Below are 21711 nucleotides of genomic sequence, written 5' to 3' on the forward strand. Positions count from 1 at the left end.
CCATGGGGTAGTACCATCCGTAAGAGCTACTTAATTGGCACTAGAGAGATAGACAGACACATAGATGGAGGGAGAGGAGGAACTGGCACGACTTGGAAAGGAAGAGGCGCATCAAAGAAAGGAAAAAGAAGAATGACATATCGCCGACCTGCATTCTCTGGATGGAATTGGACCGAAAGAGTAAAAGAAGGTCGGTTCTGGTGATTGTCATTGCTGAGTCGAAAGTGCGCACTATTAGAAACTACTGTCGATACCCTTCACGATCCATACCAAACCGAGGCGGAGCTAATCGGTGTTTCCAGTGTCCTGGGTATCTATCTATCTATCTTTACGGGAGTTCTAGTATGGCCGCAAGTATCACTATTTCTTTTTTGTTCATATTGATGATGATGGTGTAAATGACAAATTCCAGCCAACTGGATAGACTATACCGTAGATACTACGTGGGGATACTCCTAGTTCCAGAGCCCAATGCGCTGGGTCTCTCCCTTACTAGTGTCTCGGCGGCTTCCAGATGGCGGATTTGCAAGAGGATCGACTCGGGACTAAGCGTCAACATGAGTTGGATCCTGGAATGGACTATCCGAGGATAGACTATCCCGCATCAATCCATCTACTGTCTAAGGTCTATGTGGGAGCATCTCAACAAGAACAGGGGGGAGAAGACTCCTTGCTCAGATGAGCACTGAACTACTCTGCAAGATGGGAACTATACTCCAAGAGAAGGCCCTTTGGGGAAGACTCAAGTCAAGAGCATCATGAGCTCCACATCAGATAGTTAACTGTCCGATTAGCTTCCTGGATTGCTGCAGGGGAAAATTGTCAGACATGGACCAGGAAGAAGCCAAAGTACGTATCCACTGCTCTTTTGATTTGAGTGCTTCGTACTTACTCTACTACTAGATACCTGGTGGTAGCTTGGATGCTCATCTACAGTCAATTGTTACTACTACTGCCTCCCTTTCACCACAGTCCATCTTGTACAGGCTGCGGACATGCAGCGCTGACCATCGCTGATGACCCCTAGCTCTTTGAACCCAGACAGACTCTCCCAATCATCAAACATTCAGGATCAAGGACATGGTAACGACCGGAACACTGGGAAGGTCATGCAGACAGGGCGAATGAACCAGTCCGATCGGGAGTGTCTCAGACGATGTGGTGGTGGGAAAAAAAAAAAAAAAAAAAAACCAAAACCATCGTCCCTCAATCATCCTTAGCTCCGATCCTCAAACATGTCACTCACTTTATTCCTTGAAGAGACGGTCGATCAAGGACTATTGCTTGCACTTACTCCTAGTTTCTTAGTGCGGTAGGGGACCATGCCCTTGGGGCAGATCCTTCTATCCAATTGCGCCTTGGCGAACATGGAATTTCAAATACTCATGAGTATCTGCTCCGTCGTAGCCTTGTTATTGAAGTATAATGCGATTTGAGTAAATAATCACAGTACGGAGTACAGTCAACACTAATAGTAGCTTGTCGCAGTGAGCAGACACGATAGTGTATGGGGGATTCCATCCCTGTTCTGTAATATTACTGGAGGTTGAGTTCTACACTGCAAAAGCCAAAAATATATTATCACAGCTCCTCGAGGCTCGACCTCGACCTCAACAAGCTCGTGCGAGCCATCCATCTCCACATCATGTTCATGTTAGGAATATCATATTCAGACTACCAAGTCAACGTGCGTGGTCAGCAGTCCTTTTCCTATTATTACCCATCCATCTCCAAGCACATCAATGAAACGCATTGTGTTATCATGAAGCATCAATCTCTCCGAGCCAATCTGATACTCTCCCATGACTCTTGCAGTTTCAGCTTCATCCCCAAGCAAAGCAATCACCATCGTCGATTCGCTTCTGCCTACATGTACCCTACGAATGAGAAGAAAAAGACCCCTCCCCCCCGGCTTACATCCTTCCATCCTCTCAGCATAGGGGAGAAGATTCCAAACCCACCCAACAGATGACGATAGTAGCTCAGAACCCTCAAGTCACGCAAGCCAGAATGTACAACAACCCAGCACCTACCAAACAAACCCTCGCCCATGGACTGATCAGACTAATTGGTTCCCCGCCCCCCTCCCCCCAAAGCGCTATGGAATCATCGCTGATCTCAGCGCCATGTTCGCTGGAGGGTAAAAGGCGTCTTTTGTCTCCCGACCAAGAGACTCGACTGACTCGGCGGGCCCCCAGAACGAGTGAACGCGTGTAACGCTGGCCTTCGTCAGCTGGGGGAGGCTGTGAGCCTGGGCGACGTCGTGCAGAGGCAGAGCCACTTTTCTCGCGAACCCTGCGTCTTTTTCTTATGCTCGGGTGGTCCGTGTCTTTGGAGCTGGTCCGTCCTGCGTTTTCTGGCTTTGTTCTTTTCGGAACGCATGTTCGAATTCGGACTGAGATATCGGAAAGGCGAGAGTTGCTATTCGCGCCTGGTGGTTCGGAAGTCAAGAGTGTCTGTCAGATGATTCGGATCTGACCATTCGATTCCATCCGAGTTGGTCTGGCTGTGCAGAAAAAAAAGAAGGAGGGTACAGCCCAGTTATATACGCAGGTCCCTTGGCTTGTCTGTCCAGCATGTCCAAGTTTCATTTCATTTGTATTCTAGGGAGGATCAACGCCATATTCTTAATGGTACATTTGCTTGTCGCCGGAATCACCCAGGCAAGGTTAAGTGTCTTGTCTTGGTAGAAAAACATAATCACCCATGGCACACCGACGGTCATGCTGCGGAAATTCAAAAGTATATGTCAATCAGGAATCACAATGGCAGGTGGAAGATAATACAGGCCGGGGGAAATAGTAAAGTAGTAGATAATCGAAACAAAAGCCACTCCGGGCACCAAGAGAGAATAAAAAAAAAGCATGCCTTCATCTCTTGACCCAGGTGGGCATCTTGCGGGCCTTGACGTGGCCGGGCTTCTTTCTCTCGACCCGACGAGCATCGACAGTGATGACACCAGCTGAAACAAAAATTGATTCGTTAGCATTGTTTCTCAATTCCACGCAGAGAATCAGTGCCATCCGCAACGTACCTTTCCGCAAAATAGGCTTCAGCGCCGGCTCGTGGACGAGCAGTGCTCTTCCAAGTGCTAATGTGACAGCCTCTGCCTGACCAGTGACTCCACCGCCCCGAACAGTCGCCCACACGTTGTATTTGTCCAATCTCGACGTGCATCTCAGCGCCCATGTTGCACTCTCACGGTCGTGCAGACGAGGGAAGGCCTCCCCCAGAGTCTTCCCGTTCACCATCACTTCTCCCTCACCCTCAACCAGGTGTACCACCGCGGAGGATGTCTTGCGCTTTCCCTTGCCGCGCGCGCGGCCCTGCTCATCCACCGTCGCCGGTGCCGGTTTGTTGCCGTATGGATTACCGGGGCGAAGGAATGTCTTCAGCGTCTGTGTAACCTCAAGTGGAAGCAGCGCGGGTTCGATCCGGTTGAGCCGTTGCAGGATCTTGATCAGGCTCTTGTATTTCTTCGTCGGTACGGGCTCGCCGACGAAATCGCGGAATTGTGCAAGTTTGAACCATGCCATCCGAGGAGCTTCACTCGGAGCCACCGTAGGTAGCGACGCATATTTAGCGCAGATGTGTTCCAGCTTCAGCAGGTGGTCGATGAATTTGGGACTCCCGGAGAAGTAGGCGGGTGATGCGGGAATAACCCGGGCAGGACGGCTGACGAGGTTGCTGAAGTCGATCTCGGGGGCGGCGCGAACCGCGAGTGCGTTGTCACCAGCAGACACGGCCTCTGTTGCGTAGCTGCGCCCGCTTCGCTGCTGTCGTAACGAGCTCCATGAGGGGATTGTGGTGCTTCGGAGGAGAGACTGCAGCTGAGCAGTCCGGACGGACTGGACCGCCTGTACAATGCAATTGGGCCTCTGCCATGCCATTATGGAACAGACTCACTAGCCGGAACCAGGACTGAGGCGTAAAGAGAAAGAATGAGAGCGGTGACAAGGAGAAATCTGCGATGGTGTTGCAGCCCCGGTGGGAACTCTCAGCCTATCGTTCACCAGCCCCCAGTATGGTGCATCCTGAGGTTTTTCGGCGGTACATCACGTGAGCGGCAGAAAGTTCCTCCGGCTGCCGACACTGACATCTGATTCGCACAATCGCTCGTCGCCTTTTCCGCCGAAACCCCTCAAAAAGTTCTCCTGTGTCTTCCTCTCCTTCTTCCTCCCACATCACCCTCCTTCATCCCACATCACACAAAATGGCTTTCGGAAAGCTCTACGGTCTTCCCGTATGTGTTTCTCTCCTCTCCTCTCCTCATACTTGGATGGAAGATCTTTCTGTCGCTTGTTATTACCATCCATGATGAGGACAGCTGGCTAATATGACTCATTGGAATAGACCAACGGTCGTACCCTCGCCGTCCTCGTCGCTGCCAAGTGCAACGACGTTGAGCTTGAGCTGGTCGAGACTGAGGCCAACTCTGCTGCGGCCTTCAACCAGTCTGCCGAGTACAAGAAGCTCCAGCCTCTCGGCAAGGTCCCTGCCTTCGAGGGTGCCAATGGCTTCGCTCTCTCTGAGGCCATCGCCATCGCTGTCTACGGTATGTTTTGAAACCTAAGGAGTTTTCATCTCCGAATCTATGCGTTCAGCATCTACAATCCTTGCTTTTTATGATGAGCAGTTTTATTACTAGTTATCCCTGGCAGAAACTATACAACCCTGTTGATAACACAAACCTCTGAAAAAAAATTTTTTTGATTTACCCCGCCTTCTGGCAAAAAAATTTTTTCCCAAGGAGAAATTTTGACGCTTGCTGTTTTCGGAAATGACATTTGGTTATTCGATCATGAGGCTAACTGCCATAAAGTGACCTCCCAGAACGAGAAGACCACTCTCCTGGGCAAGACCAAGCAGGACTATGCTGCTATCCTCCGCTGGCTCTCGTATGCCAACTCTGAGCTCTCCCATAAGGTCGGCGGCTGGTTCCGCCCCCTGCTTGGCCTCGACCCCTACAACAAGAAGAACGTCGAGGATGCCTCCAAGGCCGCTCTGAAGGCTATTGCCGTTCTTGAGCAGCACCTCACTGCCAACACCTATCTCGTTGGCGAGCGCATCACCCTGGCTGATTACTTCACCGCCTCTTTCCTCACCCGTGCCTTCGCCACCGTCCTGGACAAGGCCTGGCGCTCGGAGAACCCTGCCACCGCTAGATGGTTTACCACCATCATCAACCAGGCTCCCTTCAAGGCCGTTGCTGAGCCCACCCTCGTTGAGGAGGCTATCAAGTACACTCCCCCCAAGAAGGAGGAGAAGCCCAAGGCTGCCCCCGCTGCCGCTGCTCCTGCCGCTGCTGAGGATAAGCCCGAGGCTGAGAAGAAGCCCAAGCACCCTCTTGAGCTTCTTGGCAGACCTACCTTCGTCCTCGACGAGTGGAAGCGCCAGTACTCCAACGAGGACACCCGCCCCGTTGCTCTGCCCTGGTTCTGGGCCAACAACAAGCCCGAGGAGTTCTCTCTGTGGGCTGTTGACTACAAGTACCCCAAGGAGCTGAAGCTCACCTTCATGGCCAACAACCTGATCGGTAAGAATAACGGCTGCTCCTCGCCATGAAATTGAAATTCTGACTCTCTGTTGCAGGTGGTTTCCACGCCCGTCTTGAGGGTTCTCGCAAGTACCTCTTCGGTGCCCAGTCTGTCTACGGTACCAACTACGACTGCGTCATCCGCGGTGTCTTCCTGGTCCGCGGCCAGGAGTTCGAGCCCGCTTTCAACGTCGCTCCCGACTGGGAGAGCTACGACTTCCGCAAGCTCGACCCCTCCAACCCCGAGGACAAGAAGCTTGTTGATGACATGTGGGCTTGGGATGCCCCCGTCACTGTCGACGGCAAGGAGTACCCCCACGTTGACGGCCACGTCTTCAAATAGACGAAGATATCCTAAATGCTATCAGCCAACGCATGACCTCTCCCTACCCTCCTGCCCTTGGGTTAGCTTCACATAAACTCGAGCCTTGACTGTTATCTTTGTGAGATTTGGTGTGCTTTGGAAGCCTCCCATCTCCCAACGTTTGATAGATCAGGCATTCCTTCAATTACTCTCCCGCCTTCCCCCTCTGCGCCCAATCGACAGCCCCTTTAATGTCCACGCTTCCCATGACTGAATGGTTTACGTATTTTCATTCGTCACCCCTTTTAAAAAAAGATTCTTTTTTTATCACTAAAGACCAATCTGCGTAGACATTACATTATGTCACGCTAATGATCTCTCGAGATGTGCAAATGATAGTAGCTAGTTCTAGCCAACAAACAAGCAAAAAAGCATTCATGATCTTGATGTTCTTATTCCTATGTGAACTCCTAATGTAATACGTTGTAAACAAGTAATTGTATGTCCAGCGCCCTTGATGCCAACGAACTATTCAAATAATGCCATTCTGTCTATACTCTGTATGTATATATGTAACCAAGTCAGATGGCTTATCTTCATAATTCAACGTATGCATATTGCGGGGTATCTTATCCTATCCTATCCTGTCTTTTCTCTACACGTAACCAATTATCCAACGATTATGGATATGAATACTTAAAGAAAGCGGCAGCGGCAAACCTTACTAATGGCGTACATCCAAAGATTCCTCTAGGCGATCGAGAAGGTAATTCTCCGATTGTACCGAGGACGCAGGCGACGGGGACCGCGCGGGCCGCTGCGGCGGCAGCGGCACACCTGCCGGAGAGTTCCCGTCGAGACTGGCTGGGCCGTCTGTCGAACTAGGTGTGTCGTCGATGGGCTCGGCTGCCTTAGTTGGCGCGGAGAGGGCAGAAACAGCAGCGGGTGAAGTAAGAATAGTAACGAGCGCAACAGCAGCCTTTGTAGCACTAGCAGCAGTAGTAGCAGTAGTAGCAGCCGTGGCGGCTCTCCGGGCAACCTTCCGCTCCTGTTTGCGGAGTTTGCGTCTCTCCTTGCGCGCCTGGGCTATCTCCTGCGGGGTTGAAGGAGCCGGAGGACCGACCGGCTGCGATTGTGCTTCTTCTTGTGGGTGTGGGAGTTGATCGGTGCCAATGTCCAGGTCGAGGATTGTCTCGCTCCCCGTGAGCCTGGAGTTCCAGAGCTGGAGTAGCTTGCTGACGTCGTCGTGGTGGGCCAGCGCCTCGAGCCGTTCCAGGACCTTGGGGAAGATGAGTGACTCGTCGTTGCAGGAGGCGTTGGTGAACTCGGGGATTTCGAGAATGTTGTATGGTTCGCTGAGGGCTTTGAGTTTGCTGTCGTCGATGAGCACAGTATTGGTTTGGTCCCATCTTCTGGCTGGATTGACGGAGTTATTCTTGGGTTTGGGGCGACCTTTCTGCTTTGAATTGGGATGCGAGGCTTGGACCGCCGGATCGTTCCAGACTGTATTGAGTGTCTTGTAGACCTGCACCTTTGATTTGTACTGGGCCTTGGAGAGATTTAGTTTATCCCGTCCCCATTCCGCCACCAACGACTTTCTCTTCTCGCCAGGAAACAGCTTCTCACAGATTGCACCAACAGTCTCTGGTTGTGAGCTCGACCAAATCATGACCTTGTAATTCTGCAACAACGCCTCTAGGAATTGATCCAAACCCGCCCTCTTGGCGAATGAGGGAGGCAGCCGTCGATGCTTCCGATAGATTAGAGTGCCATTTAGATCGAGAATGACAAGTAGAGGTTGGCGGGTAGGGGATTGTTTAGGCGGCAGGGACGATTGCGTCAGGTATCTTTTGATCGGCGCAGGCGGCTCCGGACTTTTGGAGAACCTGGCCCGTGAATGGATGGGGGAGGAGCCCCGGGCGTTGGGATTCGAGGGATTCTCTACAGCAGAGCCAGCTGGTGCCGAGATCATCGGATCAAAGGGAAAGAACGGAACGCTGTTGAAGATGGGATTCACCAACGCCGGGCTCGCAGCTCCCATATTCGTCACAGGGAACATGAGAGGCATAAAATTCGCTGGGCTGTCCAGATTCGGCACCGGAGGAAAGACTAGGGGATTGAACGGGGTCTGATCGGAAGGAGGTCGCAATTGTGAGGGCTGCAGATTCTGCATGGTCTGCGGAAAGAACATCGGGGGCATGGGAGTATTATTGAACGGGTCCGTGGTGCCTGGCAGCAACGGGAACACGGGGAACGGATTGAGATTCGTTCCCGGTTGGGAGTGAGGTTGTGGAGGGACGAAGGGGTGTGACGATGGGTGAGGCATAATCGGAACTGCAACTGCTGGAGAGCCTGAAGGAAGTGGAATGTACGATGGCGTCTCTGGGTTGAACTTCCTATCGTTCGATTCAAAATTGCGGCGCCAACGACTTCGCGGCGATTCAACTGGCATGGTGTTCTGAGGTGTGTTGGCGACGACCTTGCTCGCATTACCAGAAGTCTTGTTCGTTTTCCAGCGACCTTGATATGGCCGCCATGGGTCCCTCGAGTTGTGTGCAGGGTCTGATGGAGTTTTGGAGGTTTGTTGATGATTTCCTGCCTGAAGCGTGTTGCCCTGAGCGGATCGTGGAGGTTTCATTGCTCGATGTGAGAGACTGCCGTCACTAAGAGCAGGTCTTCGGCGTTTCTTCGAAGGAGAAATATGCGGTATGGCTTTATTTGAGGACGAAAACTGTACAGAAGACACATGCAATTAGTAAATGATCATCAACACTCGAAATGTGTATATCTACTGTTTGAGACACCCCGCCTTGGGGCATGCGGTGATGATGGCCGACCACTGACGCGGGAAGAGACGGTATACACAAAGGACGCTTTCTAATCCAAAAGGGCCAGCGTCCCAGTGGCATGGGGACGACAAGATAATTGAGGGAGTACAGGGAGAAGATGGACGGAGAAAAATGATCAATCACCAACAAGGACCGGACAAATGCGAAGGCAAAACAGAATCGCCAGGCGGATTGGCAGACAATCGCCGCGTGGAGGAAAAAGCGGCGAGCAGAGAGTGGTACCGCTCTACTCACCGCCAGCCGGAGTGGCAGTATCCGCCAACTTTTTCTGCGCCGACTTTCACCGCCGCAGAATACTCGAGACTGGAGACAAGTTGCTCTTTCCTGTCTACTTTGACTTTGGTGATCAGTCAGAAACGATGGCGATTTCAGATCTCCTCAATCGCCGAGTACGGGCGCTACCGGAAGAGGACGAAGAGGTTTATTCTGGAGAATCAGCATCGGAGGCAGAGAGCAACGATGAACAGATCGATGAATCAAGATCAGACGACAGCAGCGACGAGTCGTTAGAGGATCATGGAGGTGCAGTGAGTTATCACAAACGTGCTGTACAGAGCCACGCCAATACTAAATCCCATGCCAGCGAAGCAACGGATCGGAACTGAGCGATGATGACGAAGCCGACGAAGATAGCAACATCTCAGAAGACAGCGCCGCCGATGACGACGACGAAAGCGATGCCAGCGAAGCGGACGACATGCAAGCCTCACTGAGCCACATCTCCTTCGGCGCGCTCGCCAAAGCCCAAGCCTCGCTGGGCCCGCACGCCAAACGCAAACTTAAGCACTCGAAAGCAAGCACCGCCGCCGACGCCGCCGACGACGACGACGAAAAAGCTGCCGCGGCGCCCTCGCCGCTCGACGACATCCGCGCGCGCATCCGCGAAGCCCGCGAGCAGAAACGCCAGGGCTCGGCCCCGTCCGCCTCCAAGGCCAGGGATGCCGAGAAGCCGTCCCGCTCCTCCAAGCACGCGCCCATGGTGCAGTCGTCCAAACACGCCGTCTCGCGCAAGCGCACGATCATCGAACCGCCCGCTGTGCTCAAGTCGCGGGACCCGCGCTTCGACCCGGCCGTGCGCGGCCAGGGCGGCTCGCGTGACGGCGGCATCAACAAGGCCTACGCGTTTTTGGACGAGTACCGTGCCAACGAGCTGAAGGAGCTCAAGGAGAAGTTCGCCAAGACGAAGGATCTGAGGGAGAAGGAGGATTTGAAGCGTGCGATTCGTGCGACTACGGACCGTCTGCGGACGACGGAGAACAGACGGAGGGAGAAGGAGGTGCTGGCGGAGCATAAGAAGCGCGAGAAACAGCTGATTCTCGAGGGCAAGAAGAGCAATCCTTACTTCTTGAAGAAGTCGGAGCTCAAGAAGCAGGTGTTGGTCAAGAAGTATGAGAGCATGGGCTCCCGGCAGCGTGTGAAGGCGCTGGAGAGGAGACAGAAGAAGATGACCGCCAAGGAGAGAAAGGAAATGCCTATGGAGCGACGAGGGTTCGAGAACGACGCTGCGCCTTTCAATAATGATGGAGGGGGCAGGAAACGCAGGAAACTGGCATAGATACTCCGTGCCTTAAGCTAAAATCTCCAATACTTTCATCATACCATGTGCATTCATGGTTGATATTTTAGCGCTTAGGCTCATGATTGTCGTAAATCGACTTGATTTCTCTCGGCTAAAAGTAACGGTCCATATGAAAATGCTAAAGTGGATATCTCTCAACGCATCGTCAACTTCCATCTGACAACAAGAACATCAACAACAACAGACGCCAGGGATACTATGACATCAATATAGAACAAGAGAAGAAGGCTGGAAAGAAAGACAATGGGGTTTTATCCGATGAAAACGCTTTACCACGATCTGGAAGAAGAAGGATAACAATGAGAATGCCAAACAAATAATGGTATCGCAACAAGATATCCAGTCCATGGGAAGTGCCGGAAAATCAAAGCACAAGAGGAGACGCAGATTATGAACATGGTTGTCACCAGGTTTGATCTTTTCCATAAAAGAAAACAAGGGAAAGAGTCCGACTCAATAGAATCACGTCGGAAAATTTGAAGGAACAGTAGGAGAGATCTCAGGAATGATGACATGAAAGGAAAGAAAGAGAGAAGAAGTCGAAGACAGTCTCCTCCTGCTTCTACAGCAGGCATAGAGACCGTCCAAAATGTTCGTATATGTAGTCATGATTCCACACGTTCATCATATCCAAAAGTGCTGAAACAGCTCAGCCAAATGTTTCCCGGGCCGTTCATTTTCCATCCAGCCAAAATTCGACCAAACAAAGTGACCATCATGCAGCTGCATCAGCGCATGAGATATGGATAATTAAGATATCAGCTTCTTCCCAAGGGATCGAACGATCGTGCATCGAACGACAGAACCCAGGAGTTGGCGGAGCAAGATAAAAAGAGAAAGTGAAAGGAAAGAATGTGGTGATGAAACCCTATAACCCACATCAAGACCAGCTTTATGAGTGGAAGAGATCCCATGCTCGCGCACACAGACTTAAGAACTCTTCCTTCTTCTTCCGTTGGGTTTCGGGAGAGTCTCTGCCCGCGCCGAAGGGTCCATAGGCGATGTTTGTACCAGCGGTCAAGGCTGGATTGGGTCGGTAGTGGGGTTCGGGGCCATGGCCAAGGGGCGGGCTGCCATTATCCTGTTCATATTCAGTGCGCGTACGACGCCGAGCGGTTCCTTCGCCAGCGTGCAGAACCGGTTGGATGGGCGTATGGGCGCCTGCCAAAGGTGCCGTCTCGGGGTTCGAATGACGTGATTTGGGTTGACCGTTACCTAGGCGGGGAGACGGCGGAGTCGGAGGCTGGTGACCATTGTAGTGTACGATGCGCGGCAGGAGTTCCTCTCGGCCTCCGGCCAACTCATGTACGGCTTCCTCTGCGGAGCGGTATTCCCGAGGCCGGCTGGGGGCTTGGGTCACACTTCCGGGCATTCTTGGGGATGGTAGTGGGGGTAGATTGTTGGACTGTGAGGAATTTGTGGCCGAAGCGCCCTGGTAGAATGGGCCGCGGTTGGAGTCCCGGTCACGAGAACCGAGAGCGTCAGACCCAAAGACGTCCGACAGCGGTGGGAGGCGATTGTTGGTTTGTGTAGCAGGAACATGATGGATGTGCGAGCTAGAACCCAGAGTCGGGCTTTGATTCATGACGTGACGGGTCAGTGGCTGCGCTTGGTGTCGTCCTGTAAACGTCTGGTTCAAGGGTGCAGATTGAATGACACGCTCATTGGCAAATTGGGCGGCAGACGGAGGGACAATCGATAGACCAGGGGGCGGCCTCCGTTTCGAAGAAGTCTTTGGGATACCAAACGTGTTCGACTCGGAGGGTCTCACACCATCGGGACCGTCATCCTTGGCCGATTTATGTAGTCGAGATTCAATGATCGATCTCTGCTGATCTCGTACGGAGAGACTCCGCTGTAACTGCTCCCTCATTATGGGGTCATGTGTTTGGAATCCTGGTGACAGGCAAGCAATTCCAACGTGGTGCATGCTGACTCCGTCCCGAGCTGTCATGGGCCCACCGGGGGCTCGTGCGGACAGACCGCCCGCATTCGGTAGACTGGTGGTGAGGTCTAACTTCCGGGGTCGAGGCCGACTGCTGGTCTGTGTGCGTGACTGTGTTTGCATGGCAGGCGAAGACGGTGGTTCCTTTTTCACGATGACCTTGGGTAGGTTGCTGCCGTTCTGCGATCTGGGGAAAGGTATTAGCATCCAACACATTATGCCCAATTCTGCTCGCAATAGGTGTAGCCGCCCAGGAAGCACTTACGAGGGTGATGTGGGCTTCCGACCCGATGGTGAACTCTTTGCCGTTGAGCCATCGTGCGAGATTCGAGGAGGTGTCAAGCTAGACTGCGAACTCGTCGTTGCTGGTGCCAGGGTCGGGCAGTTTCTTGGACTTTGATCCCGATTCATATGCGGCGATGGCAATGGAGCGGCTGGAGCATGCGCAACCGCCGTCGACATGTTAGGATATGGAAAACGGTTTATTGTCCGAGGTCGAAGGAAAGATCGTTGTCAATGAAACGGGAGGAAGGGCGAGGGGGATTTCCTAAACACCGAATGTTGTCCCAATATAGCACAGCTTCGCAGACGACACAATCTGACAATGGTTTGAGATGTGATCCTTGTCGATGATGAAGACTTTAAACAGTCCTCCACGATATCACTCTGTACTGCAACAGGCAAATCGAGACAATTATTCCTCGTATATATAAACGGTGTGGGTTGAATGATTGCAAAGGCGGAGCTCTTATCGGGGAGGTGTAGGACGGTCGACCGAGCGGTTGATTGTTGGGGTATTAAGGGTGGATCTGTTTGGAAACCAACTTCTTTTGTTGTTGGTGAAAATTGATGAGATAGACAGGGAAGACTGAAATCAAAGCGCGCGCGGATATGATCAAAGAGCTCGGCGGCGGATAGCGGCTATGCTGGGCTATGCTTTTTTTTTTTTTTTTTGTTCCTTTGAGGGAGAAGGTCGAGAAAACAGCCTGGGCTTACGGAATAAGACCAGTTGATCGGGTGCCGAGAATGAAGCAAATCCACAAACACAACCAACCAACACGTAAAGCACCGCCACCACTGGTCAAAGACAGACACAAGGGTATATGTGTGTGAGAGAGATAGAGAGAGGGAGGGTGGAAGGGAGAGAAGGAGGGAGAGCAGGAGAGAGTTGGTTGCCAGCACCGTGAGGGGGGAAGGGCACGACAATTGACACCCAAAGACGAATCGGGGGGGAAAAAAAGGTTGCTTAGTTGGGACTGTGACACGGAAGTGGTCAGACAGTTTTCTGGATAGGGCGGTTAAGTCAGGCTTGCTGGCTGGCTGGCGGCAGCGTGACAACGTCGAGAGGGTCGGTCAAACCGGGAGATTCGATTCGATCCAGAGCGACAAGCGAGAGAAAGAAATGGACCGAGGAGATCTCGACAGGTCTGGCCAACCCGGGATGCAGGCAAGCAAAAGCACGTAGCCTAGAAAGGGAACGAATGCCAATTTTTTTTGGTCGTCTTTTGGATGAACAGGTCACAATGAAAAGGGAGAAGAGCAGAAAAAGAAAAGGAAAAAAAAAAAAAGGATTTATAGAAGACGGATGATAAGGAGGAAGAGAAGAAGGCGATGTTCCTTATGCCTGGGGTTGTATCTATACTGCGTCTGCTTCGTACCTTGAAAGTTGAGTAAGGGAAGATGAGGTGTGACGAGGGGTCCAAGATGAAACAGAAAGAAGAAAAAGAAGAAGAATAAATCAATGAAGAAGATGGGGAACGAGGAGAGGAAGCAGACGAAGCGAAAGAAGAAGAAGAATAGTCTACTCCGTAATCATCAGAGGATCAAGGAAATATGGAGCATAAATTAATAGTTCCGAGTGGATCGGTTCATGTAAGTAGTAGTGAGTACGACTAGTGATGAAGTAGGTAGCTAGCAGCAGCAGCAGCAGCAGCAGAAGAAGAAGAATCAGATTGAAACAAGAGAGGACTCGTGGGGCGTCTTCTGTTGAGGAACAGTACTAAGGTTATAGGACTGACGTGAGTCTCCAAGGTAAGAAGACTACTGAAGAGGCTGATAGGAGCAGGAGGACAGACAGACTATGAAGTACGGAGATGAATGAGCATGTGGGGAGAAATATACAAGTATCTGTCTACCTACTACGGAGTAGTATCTAAGTAGTAGTATGTTAATTAATGTATGATGTCCCCAAGACTGGGCCAGGAGGAGGATGAAGGGACTACTGTCTTGATTGTGTTTCATATTATTGGGGATCCAGGTATATCATCAATTCTGAATCACGCAGTTGGTGGAGTTGATGACCTCGACCTGAGGCTACCTGGATTTCTTCAATAGAATCAGAATGACCAGATAAATTAGTGATTCTCATCCAGTGATCCATATAGAGAGTGAGAACTGAGAAAGATGATACTGAGAAAAGAAGAAACTGGAGATCTCTGGAACAGCTCTCGATTTCTTAATTTATTTTCCATTTTTATTAATATTCCTCCTGACAAGTGGAGATGCTGGATGAGAAATTTGGAAAGGGCTTTGATTGGACTAATCTGAGACATGGTTTGTTTCTGCGCAGGGCTTATCCCGTCAATGATGTGACAACTGTGACTCTGTGACAGAATACCTAGTAAATAATATAATAATAATAATAATAATATCTGTATGAACTCAAGTAACTTGACTAGACAAGATACTCTGAGCTCAAGTCCTGTCTCTCATCACTTTATAGTCTATATTCATCAACAGGTTGGTGCATATTCTTCTCATAACCCCTTAACATTATGGATAGTAGATAGGTAGTTCCAGCCATCCGGACCAAGGACCAGGACGACTCCATGGTATGCTCCCAGTCCCAGCACCAGATCAATCACCCTTGATGCTAAGATTAAAACAAAAGCCCAGACGGCGCTAGTGAGTCCCACAGACCATCAGGGCACAGGCAGATTAGACAGACAATTCAGAATCCAACAATGGATCGCTGGGTTATCAACCCTGTCTGGTCACTCTGGTGTCTGAGTGTCTGACTGTCTGGATTCTGGACTCTCAACTCCCCGGGAGGTTTTTGACGTGGTCAATCAATTAATCGGGGACTCGGGGACGGGGGGAAGGTTAGTCAGAGACCTTCGAATATTAAAACCCATCCAAATGTCTTAGATCTTAGCATCATGATTCATGATTCATGATTCATCGCATATCGTCGAGAATATTCAATGATCAAACAATACATTTCATTCCAAAACCCCAATAGTGAATCATCTGACTTCGTGTAGAGGACACACGAGGAGCTCACTTGTAGCATTCTCTAGGGAGGTCCCTTGTCTTAGTAATCATAAACAATCCCTCAACAAGGGGATGTCTGTCTGATGTTCTCCTGTCATCCACCAGTCTAGTGATACCAAGTTGACTACCAACACCAACCACCACCAAAAAAAAAAAAAAAAAAAAAAAAAGAACACGAAAACGAAAATGAATATCCCAAATCTCAAACATGATTGACTCGTTCAAGTCAACCTAGTCGGATCTAGTAGTAGTAGTGACACGCAAACATTGCCCCTCCTGGCTTGAGCTTGGATCCGATTGTCTCGTTCCTCCCTGTGGCGACGGAATCTGCGACACCAACATCCTCACCATCACCACCACTCCTCCCAATCAAATCCCCGATCCATTGCACCATAACTCAACTTCACACCTAGCACCTACTTAGTGTCTATATATCTAGTGTCTATATTCTATCTATATTCTAGATATGCTGGATGCTCCTCCTCCTCCTCAACATTGTATTGACTGTGTCCATTCTTGATCGTCGCCCGCCATATTCTTGAAGATTTTCCCTGGCGCATGCAGGTTCATTCTTTAATCCTGTGGATAAATTGGTCGATACCACCCCCTTGGGTAATCGATCGCCTTTTCACCTGATCCTGCTCGGAAACCCTCATTTATATGTAACCTTGGCGGATTGAGATTGCACTGCAGTGGCAATCGGGTTGTCTGACTAGAGCCTCCATAGTCCATACGCAGCTACCATGATCCATCATCTCTCAATGTTATATAAATATTATGTCCCATTATATTATATCCCACATGGCCATGCCCCGTGCGACCAGAAAAAAAAATTTTTTATCGAGGAACTAATTACTCCGTAGAAGAACCCTCTAATGTGGGTTAATGATTAATATTAAACGATCGCAAAGCTCGGACCTCGGAGCATTATCACTTCTGCTTGATATGAAGCAGGGGTAATGCTTAGGTCTACAGTCTTCTATTCGTATGTCACTGTTATGATCATTATTAGTCTATTATTAGATGAAGGCTTTCAGTCTGATAGGGATCACGGGAGGTCTTTGCTTAATAGACGTGCTCTTATCCGCTCATCTTTGCAACTTGTTGACTGTGGTTCTATCTATCTATCTATCTAGATAGTTACTCCGTAATCATCATGCTGCATGAATCAGGCCAGACCATCTTGGACCCGAGAATTAGCCTATTACTAGTTGCTAGTCACTACTACCCTGAATCCTGATATCCTCCCTATCCCATTCCCACCAAGGCGTGCCAATTTGATCTAACATCCTCCACGGATGGACGGACCGCACTGACCTTGAGCCACACAAGTGACAACTGACAACTGACAAGACACGAGAATAACGATACCATCATACCAGATTTCAATGGTTTCTCAATCCCTGTTTTGTTTGCAGCGCCAATACTCGCTATTGATATTGATTTCCCCGTGGTCCCTTCGAGATGCACGAGGCTGGACTCGCCCCTGGGTTATGTATACACAATTGTACTCCGTATCCTCCGTAAATGCTCATGTTATACTCTTCGCATGTATGATTAAGCATCATATGATATTTGCAAAGTTCTTGTTTTTTCGGGAATTGAAATCCTCAAGATGAGCCGCCAAGTATCTACTTACTCACTGAACTTATCTAGGCCCAACCTTGTAAATAGGTAGTCTCAAGTTTGTGATGTGATAGTTATGTGACAGGTCGCAAAGGATGTGGACTCGTTGGTAGACTAAGATGCAATAGTAGATTTTAGGGGTGATGGAATCATGGATTGGCCCCCCATGGGCCATGGGATGTTCCTCACTTCCCTGCCAAATTGAACACATGCACTTGAGCAGGGAGAACACGGGCCTTTCAAATTAGATAAAATCGAATGATATACTACGTACGTAGCCATGGACATATAGGATAATATGCCTGAAGTTGAACAATCACAAAACTACCTACAGTTCTATGACCACGTTCCAAAGAGCTCGTGGATCCCATTCTCTCGCATCAGTTAGGGACAGGTTCGTCACAGTACACAGTAGTGCTGCCATACACGGACAGAAGGGATACACTATCCACTTGCGAGGTCAGTGTGGCCATTGCTGTAGCATGTAGACTATTTACTCCGTATTTCATGTACTCCGTACGGACTACAGAGTACCCATGCTCCAAGGTCTCAGCTCCTGCAACCTGCGTAGCTGCAAGCTTAATTCTGCAAGGATTCGCAGAACTCCTTAATTTCGCGGTCCCTCCCTTTTCCTACTAACTAAATTACCTCCACGATTATCTCCAGTCTCCAGTCTGCTGCACTCTGCACAGATCATGGCCAAAAAGCTTGCTACGAAGTAGATAGTAGTAGATTACTAGTAGATACACGGACCCAATCTTCATTCTGAATGTTAATTTCTAAGAAATGAGCTTCGTGATCATTGTAGTAGATGGTCTTTGCGCTGATATTGTCAATACTCCGTATGTCGTCAAAGCGCGGTTGATCATAATCTTAAAATTCTTTATATAGTAAATTAGCATATGGTCCATGCTATCCTCCACACTCTTAGCCAGCAGGCATCACAAATTCACAATAGACAATCAACAACGAGCCATGGCTTTCCTCTTCTCCATTTCTGTTTCAATAGTTACTGTTTAGTGGTGCCTGTCAATGACGACCTGCCGCTTTAGCACCTTTCATAGCAAAATATCATCCAAAATGACTTGGTTCGAATCTCGAACGCAGTCCCATAGTCCTCAAACAGCGCTGGGAGGAGGGTGCTTGAAGCTTCATGGCAGTCCTCTGGGGGAGGGGGGGACTACTAGACTAGAGCTGATGAGCGTTGACCGGAGTGGTGACGATGAAGGCCTGTGTCCCTTTACTGTGGAAAGTTGTGGTAACCTATGCAGGAAATATTGAAGAGGGATGAAGGTCCGGGTTACACACGGAGTAGAGGCACAGAACCATGGCTGCAGGAATGAAAAACTGGAAGGAGAACATATACAGAGTATAGCAAGTCTGTATAACCTTGCGCAGTGGTCATCGAGTAACTAATTGCTGCGTTGATGGCTTCTAGGTAAGCAGTTGCCCTTTTGCGTCGCACTTCAGGATTTATTTCGGTTGATATGATATTCTGTCTGGATACAGATGATGCTTTTCTTCAGAGGCACGTCTGCGGCCTTTTGCCAGATTAGTTATCACTGGCGTCTTTATACAGCATCCCTCCTCGCTCTCTCCCGTTGCTGAACTACAAGGAAGGGTCCAACTCTCCGCAGATGTTCACACTCTGATAGTTCAACCCAAGCCCTTAGCCTCCAAGATGAGGCACAAGTAATAGTTGGCGGTATGTTCTGTCTTCACGAGTCCACCGCGGTCACAAGAATGGTCCCGATAGGAAGCCACTGCCCAATCAGAAGCAACGTAAATGGCCATGTAGTTATAGTGGGCGCGAGTCAATTGGGGCTTCTGGCGGGTGGTGAGAGAGAGATCTTGATCCAGCCCCGTCAGATCGTTTCTGCGCCACTCACTCGTCCGTGACTGCGAGGTTTTCAGCCCACGGGAGAGTTCTGAACTAGCCAGCGAGATGGATGTTGAAATCTCCATTGTCATAGTGGTTGAACGCGACATCGCATCACACTCCCTGCCGTCATCATTGTCCTTCATGATGCGAGTAATAACATGAGAGACTGGATTGGGGCTCTGTATCTCGCTTCTCAAGATTGATTCACCCCAGACACAGGGACGAAATCCATGCCTTCATAACCAAACTTGGATTACTCGAGCGCCAGTCCCAGGCCTTGCGTAACCCATTGAACTGAACACCAAGGTCCCTGCTCACAGTTGAAGCTCCATGAACGCTTGCTCGTCGGCTCAGGATTCGCCAATTGCCTCATGAGTAAGGCCGACTGTTCGGGGGTGATGTTTATGTCTTTCTGGATGTATTTAACGTAGGGGCAAGCAATCGCACTCAGTATCAACCCAGTTTAACGAACGGCGAGTCCGAAAGCTACTGTAAGCTAGCGATGGTTAGGCGTATTGTTGGTAGAAGTCAAGGATCCTACCTCATTGACCAAGATGTCATAAGCTGTAGCTGATATTAACCCCTCAGCAGGTAGATATTGGATGGTGTGGAATATCCCCAATCAGCTGGACAAAGCGTCTCGACACCACACTCAAACAGATAGTGATATAGTCTAAATGGGTTGTTAAGTCATGAATGTTGACGGCTGCTCATGAATATGTGTTAGCCATTTGCAACCCACATAGTGGCCATGCTCTAAGTACAACATCCCATAAGACTGAAAGTAGAATTCTTTTTCTCTTGCTTCTATTTACCTGTAATAGGCTAAAAACTGCTTTTTGTAAAAGTATCTTCTTTAATTCTTTATGATCCAATCTACTACCCAATTCTCATGATGGCCGAAACTGAAACCCTCCCTACCAAAGAACCAGACCAACAACCCCCATCAACAACCTCACCATCTATTATCAGTTAATTTCCCCAAGGCCCTATGCTCGGTATATCATAGCCCCAACCCCACGGAACATCTACAAGTAGGTTCAGGTCCAGGTCCAAGCCCTATGATAGCAGATCTATATATAGGCTCTTACTGGGCATCTATGCTTTCTGGTTTCTATACTATCGTACCTGTACAAGCTACTGGGGCTCGAGTAAACCGTGCGATTTTCAGGTCCACTGCATCCTCTTTGTGGTTGAGGTTGGGATGGTAGGACTCATGGGGTATATGTACTGGCTCAGGCAGCGTCGAGTTCCGGAGTAAGGCATGTTTGGACAATGGATATCATCTGGGGAAGTCTCGGTATTAAAAATTTGCTGGTAGGTCTGTTTCTTCGAGATCAAACTTGAGAGACCAGAGAGATACAAATTTACCAAGTAGAATAGTTCCTGTAAAATGGTTTATTGGGCTGCTGGTAGTATATAGTAATATTTGTTTTGCCTGGACAATGCTTGGAAAGAAAATGGATGGGAAGACTATGAAGGATTAGAGAGCAAACTTGTGTACAACAACCTCCTTCATATTGGTAGTCCAGTGATGTTCATGGACCATAACAAAGTTCTGGGTACATCACAGAGCCCAAGGTATTAGGACCTAGGCTACCTCAGCAACATACAACTCTCGGCGTGAGCGTTTGTGATGTCCCTCACTTCTTTCATCCTAAGATGGGCGCTTTTCTCTCCACCAACACCATCCTCTGACTACAAATCCTAACGCTGAATACTCAGTGGGCTAAGGATTAGTCCAGAAGGCAGAATATGGACTCAAGATCCCGGGAGGTGCCACAAGCGCTTGTTGTAGACGAAAAAACGAGCAGGATACAGGCTCTCCTGTCTCGAGCTCAGCAACCGGATGTGTCAGTCTTGGGATGACTTCTCCTTGGGTGCCTTTGCTGACTCTCACATTTCGTTTCCATTCTAGACTATCCGTTCGCTTCTTCAGACAAATCCAGGATGAGCAGCGTGGGATATCATATCTTGCGGAACCAAAAGAACTGGACCGCTTCGAGGACATAGCTGTCAAGGAGGGCTGCAAGGTAGTCAGAGGCTGTCTCATCGTGGGTAACCGAAATCTGCGTTGTCATCTTTTCCGGCTGCCAATCCATGTCCGATTCAGGATTTACGAGTTGTTGTTTGGTCAGAAGCACGACCCGGTCGAGGTAGGAGGGCCAAGGCACCATAAGATCGGAAACCTGGCAATTCTTAGGACCTCACATCTGTTCTATCACGAAGCTTCCATCGCGCTATTCCATTCCTTGAGCGATCGCCTTCTTTTCTTTAGGAATTACGGCTCCCAGTCGGCGGATTTCCTCAGGCGCCATCCAATACCGTTGCCATGCTGCCGCAATCAACTCTTCCAGCAGTGGCTCGAATATCCGTGCCGCAACAAGGAGGTTGTGTGGAGAAGAACTTTCAGGTCCATTGTCTTCCTGATTGGGGCATCTGAGCATTTGCTGACAGTACAACGTCGCTGGTCTTTTGCCGAGTTCATCACCACTCTGAGAATGGGAGAGCCCCTTCGAGTTCATGAATTGACGATTGTCGTGTACGACCAATGGAAAATATCAGGATTCAATGAGAGAGATCTGGTTCGCGCGCTGTTTAGTGGTGCAATTGAAGTCCTCAAAAAACTGACTTTCAGAGGCCTTGCTAAGGACGAGAAAGATCGCGTGCGACGACTCATCCATGCCTTGGGACTCCCAACGGTCAAGATCGAGCGA

The 21711-nt window shown here is 49.7% G+C and overlaps 7 protein-coding genes across 7 annotated transcripts, besides 11 other annotated features; 2 read left to right on the top strand and 5 right to left on the bottom strand.

Moving 5' to 3' along the window:
- The first annotated feature begins 1169 nt into the window (after window positions 1-1169).
- Window positions 1170-1190: a microsatellite.
- Window positions 1191-2870: 1680 nt separating this feature from the next.
- Window positions 2871-3890, bottom strand: ACLA_096200 (mitochondrial 37S ribosomal protein uS9m; the record flags this gene model as incomplete). The annotated part of the gene is made up of 2 exons (XM_001270112.1): window positions 2871-2962; window positions 3035-3890. The coding sequence occupies 2 exons, from the start codon at window positions 3888-3890 to the stop codon at window positions 2871-2873; spliced, it is 948 nt and encodes a 315-aa protein (XP_001270113.1).
- A 323-nt stretch (window positions 3891-4213) lies between these two features.
- On the top strand, window positions 4214-5879 carry ACLA_096210 (elongation factor 1 gamma domain-containing protein; the record flags this gene model as incomplete). Its single annotated transcript, XM_001270113.1, has 4 exons — window positions 4214-4243; window positions 4354-4555; window positions 4823-5536; window positions 5593-5879. 4 exons carry the CDS (start codon window positions 4214-4216, stop codon window positions 5877-5879), a joined length of 1233 nt encoding a protein of 410 aa, XP_001270114.1.
- A 685-nt stretch (window positions 5880-6564) lies between these two features.
- Window positions 6565-8478, bottom strand: ACLA_096220 (NIF domain protein; the record flags this gene model as incomplete). Its single annotated transcript, XM_001270114.1, has 1 exon — window positions 6565-8478. One exon carries the CDS (start codon window positions 8476-8478, stop codon window positions 6565-6567), a length of 1914 nt encoding a protein of 637 aa, XP_001270115.1.
- Window positions 6770-6867: a microsatellite.
- Window positions 6824-6856: a microsatellite.
- Window positions 8479-9048: 570 nt separating the features above from the next.
- rrp36 (putative pre-rRNA processing protein) lies at window positions 9049-10244 on the top strand (the record flags this gene model as incomplete). The annotated part of the gene is made up of 2 exons (XM_001270115.1): window positions 9049-9216; window positions 9273-10244. The coding sequence occupies 2 exons, from the start codon at window positions 9049-9051 to the stop codon at window positions 10242-10244; spliced, it is 1140 nt and encodes a 379-aa protein (XP_001270116.1).
- Window positions 9296-9386: a microsatellite.
- Window positions 10245-11160: 916 nt separating the features above from the next.
- Window positions 11161-12675, bottom strand: ACLA_096240 (uncharacterized protein; the record flags this gene model as incomplete). Its single annotated transcript, XM_001270116.1, has 2 exons — window positions 11161-12400; window positions 12479-12675. 2 exons carry the CDS (start codon window positions 12673-12675, stop codon window positions 11161-11163), a joined length of 1437 nt encoding a protein of 478 aa, XP_001270117.1.
- A 1451-nt stretch (window positions 12676-14126) lies between these two features.
- Window positions 14127-14149: a microsatellite.
- A 687-nt stretch (window positions 14150-14836) lies between these two features.
- Window positions 14837-14863: a microsatellite.
- Window positions 14864-15369: 506 nt separating this feature from the next.
- Window positions 15370-15393: a microsatellite.
- Window positions 15394-15631: 238 nt separating this feature from the next.
- Window positions 15632-15655: a microsatellite.
- Window positions 15632-15659: a microsatellite.
- A 248-nt stretch (window positions 15660-15907) lies between these two features.
- Window positions 15908-15949: a microsatellite.
- Window positions 15950-16601: 652 nt separating this feature from the next.
- Window positions 16602-16621: a microsatellite.
- Window positions 16622-18768: 2147 nt separating this feature from the next.
- On the bottom strand, window positions 18769-19083 carry ACLA_096250 (uncharacterized protein; the record flags this gene model as incomplete). The annotated part of the gene is made up of 1 exon (XM_001270117.1): window positions 18769-19083. The coding sequence occupies one exon, from the start codon at window positions 19081-19083 to the stop codon at window positions 18769-18771; it is 315 nt and encodes a 104-aa protein (XP_001270118.1).
- Window positions 19084-20961: 1878 nt separating this feature from the next.
- Window positions 20962-21171, bottom strand: ACLA_096260 (uncharacterized protein; the record flags this gene model as incomplete). The annotated part of the gene is made up of 1 exon (XM_001270118.1): window positions 20962-21171. The coding sequence occupies one exon, from the start codon at window positions 21169-21171 to the stop codon at window positions 20962-20964; it is 210 nt and encodes a 69-aa protein (XP_001270119.1).
- Window positions 21172-21711: the final 540 nt, after the last annotated feature.

The sequence above is a fragment of the Aspergillus clavatus genome, genomic scaffold (genome assembly GCF_000002715.2).
Source record: "Aspergillus clavatus NRRL 1 1099423829804 genomic scaffold, whole genome shotgun sequence".
Classification (NCBI taxonomy): domain Eukaryota; kingdom Fungi; phylum Ascomycota; class Eurotiomycetes; order Eurotiales; family Aspergillaceae; genus Aspergillus; species Aspergillus clavatus.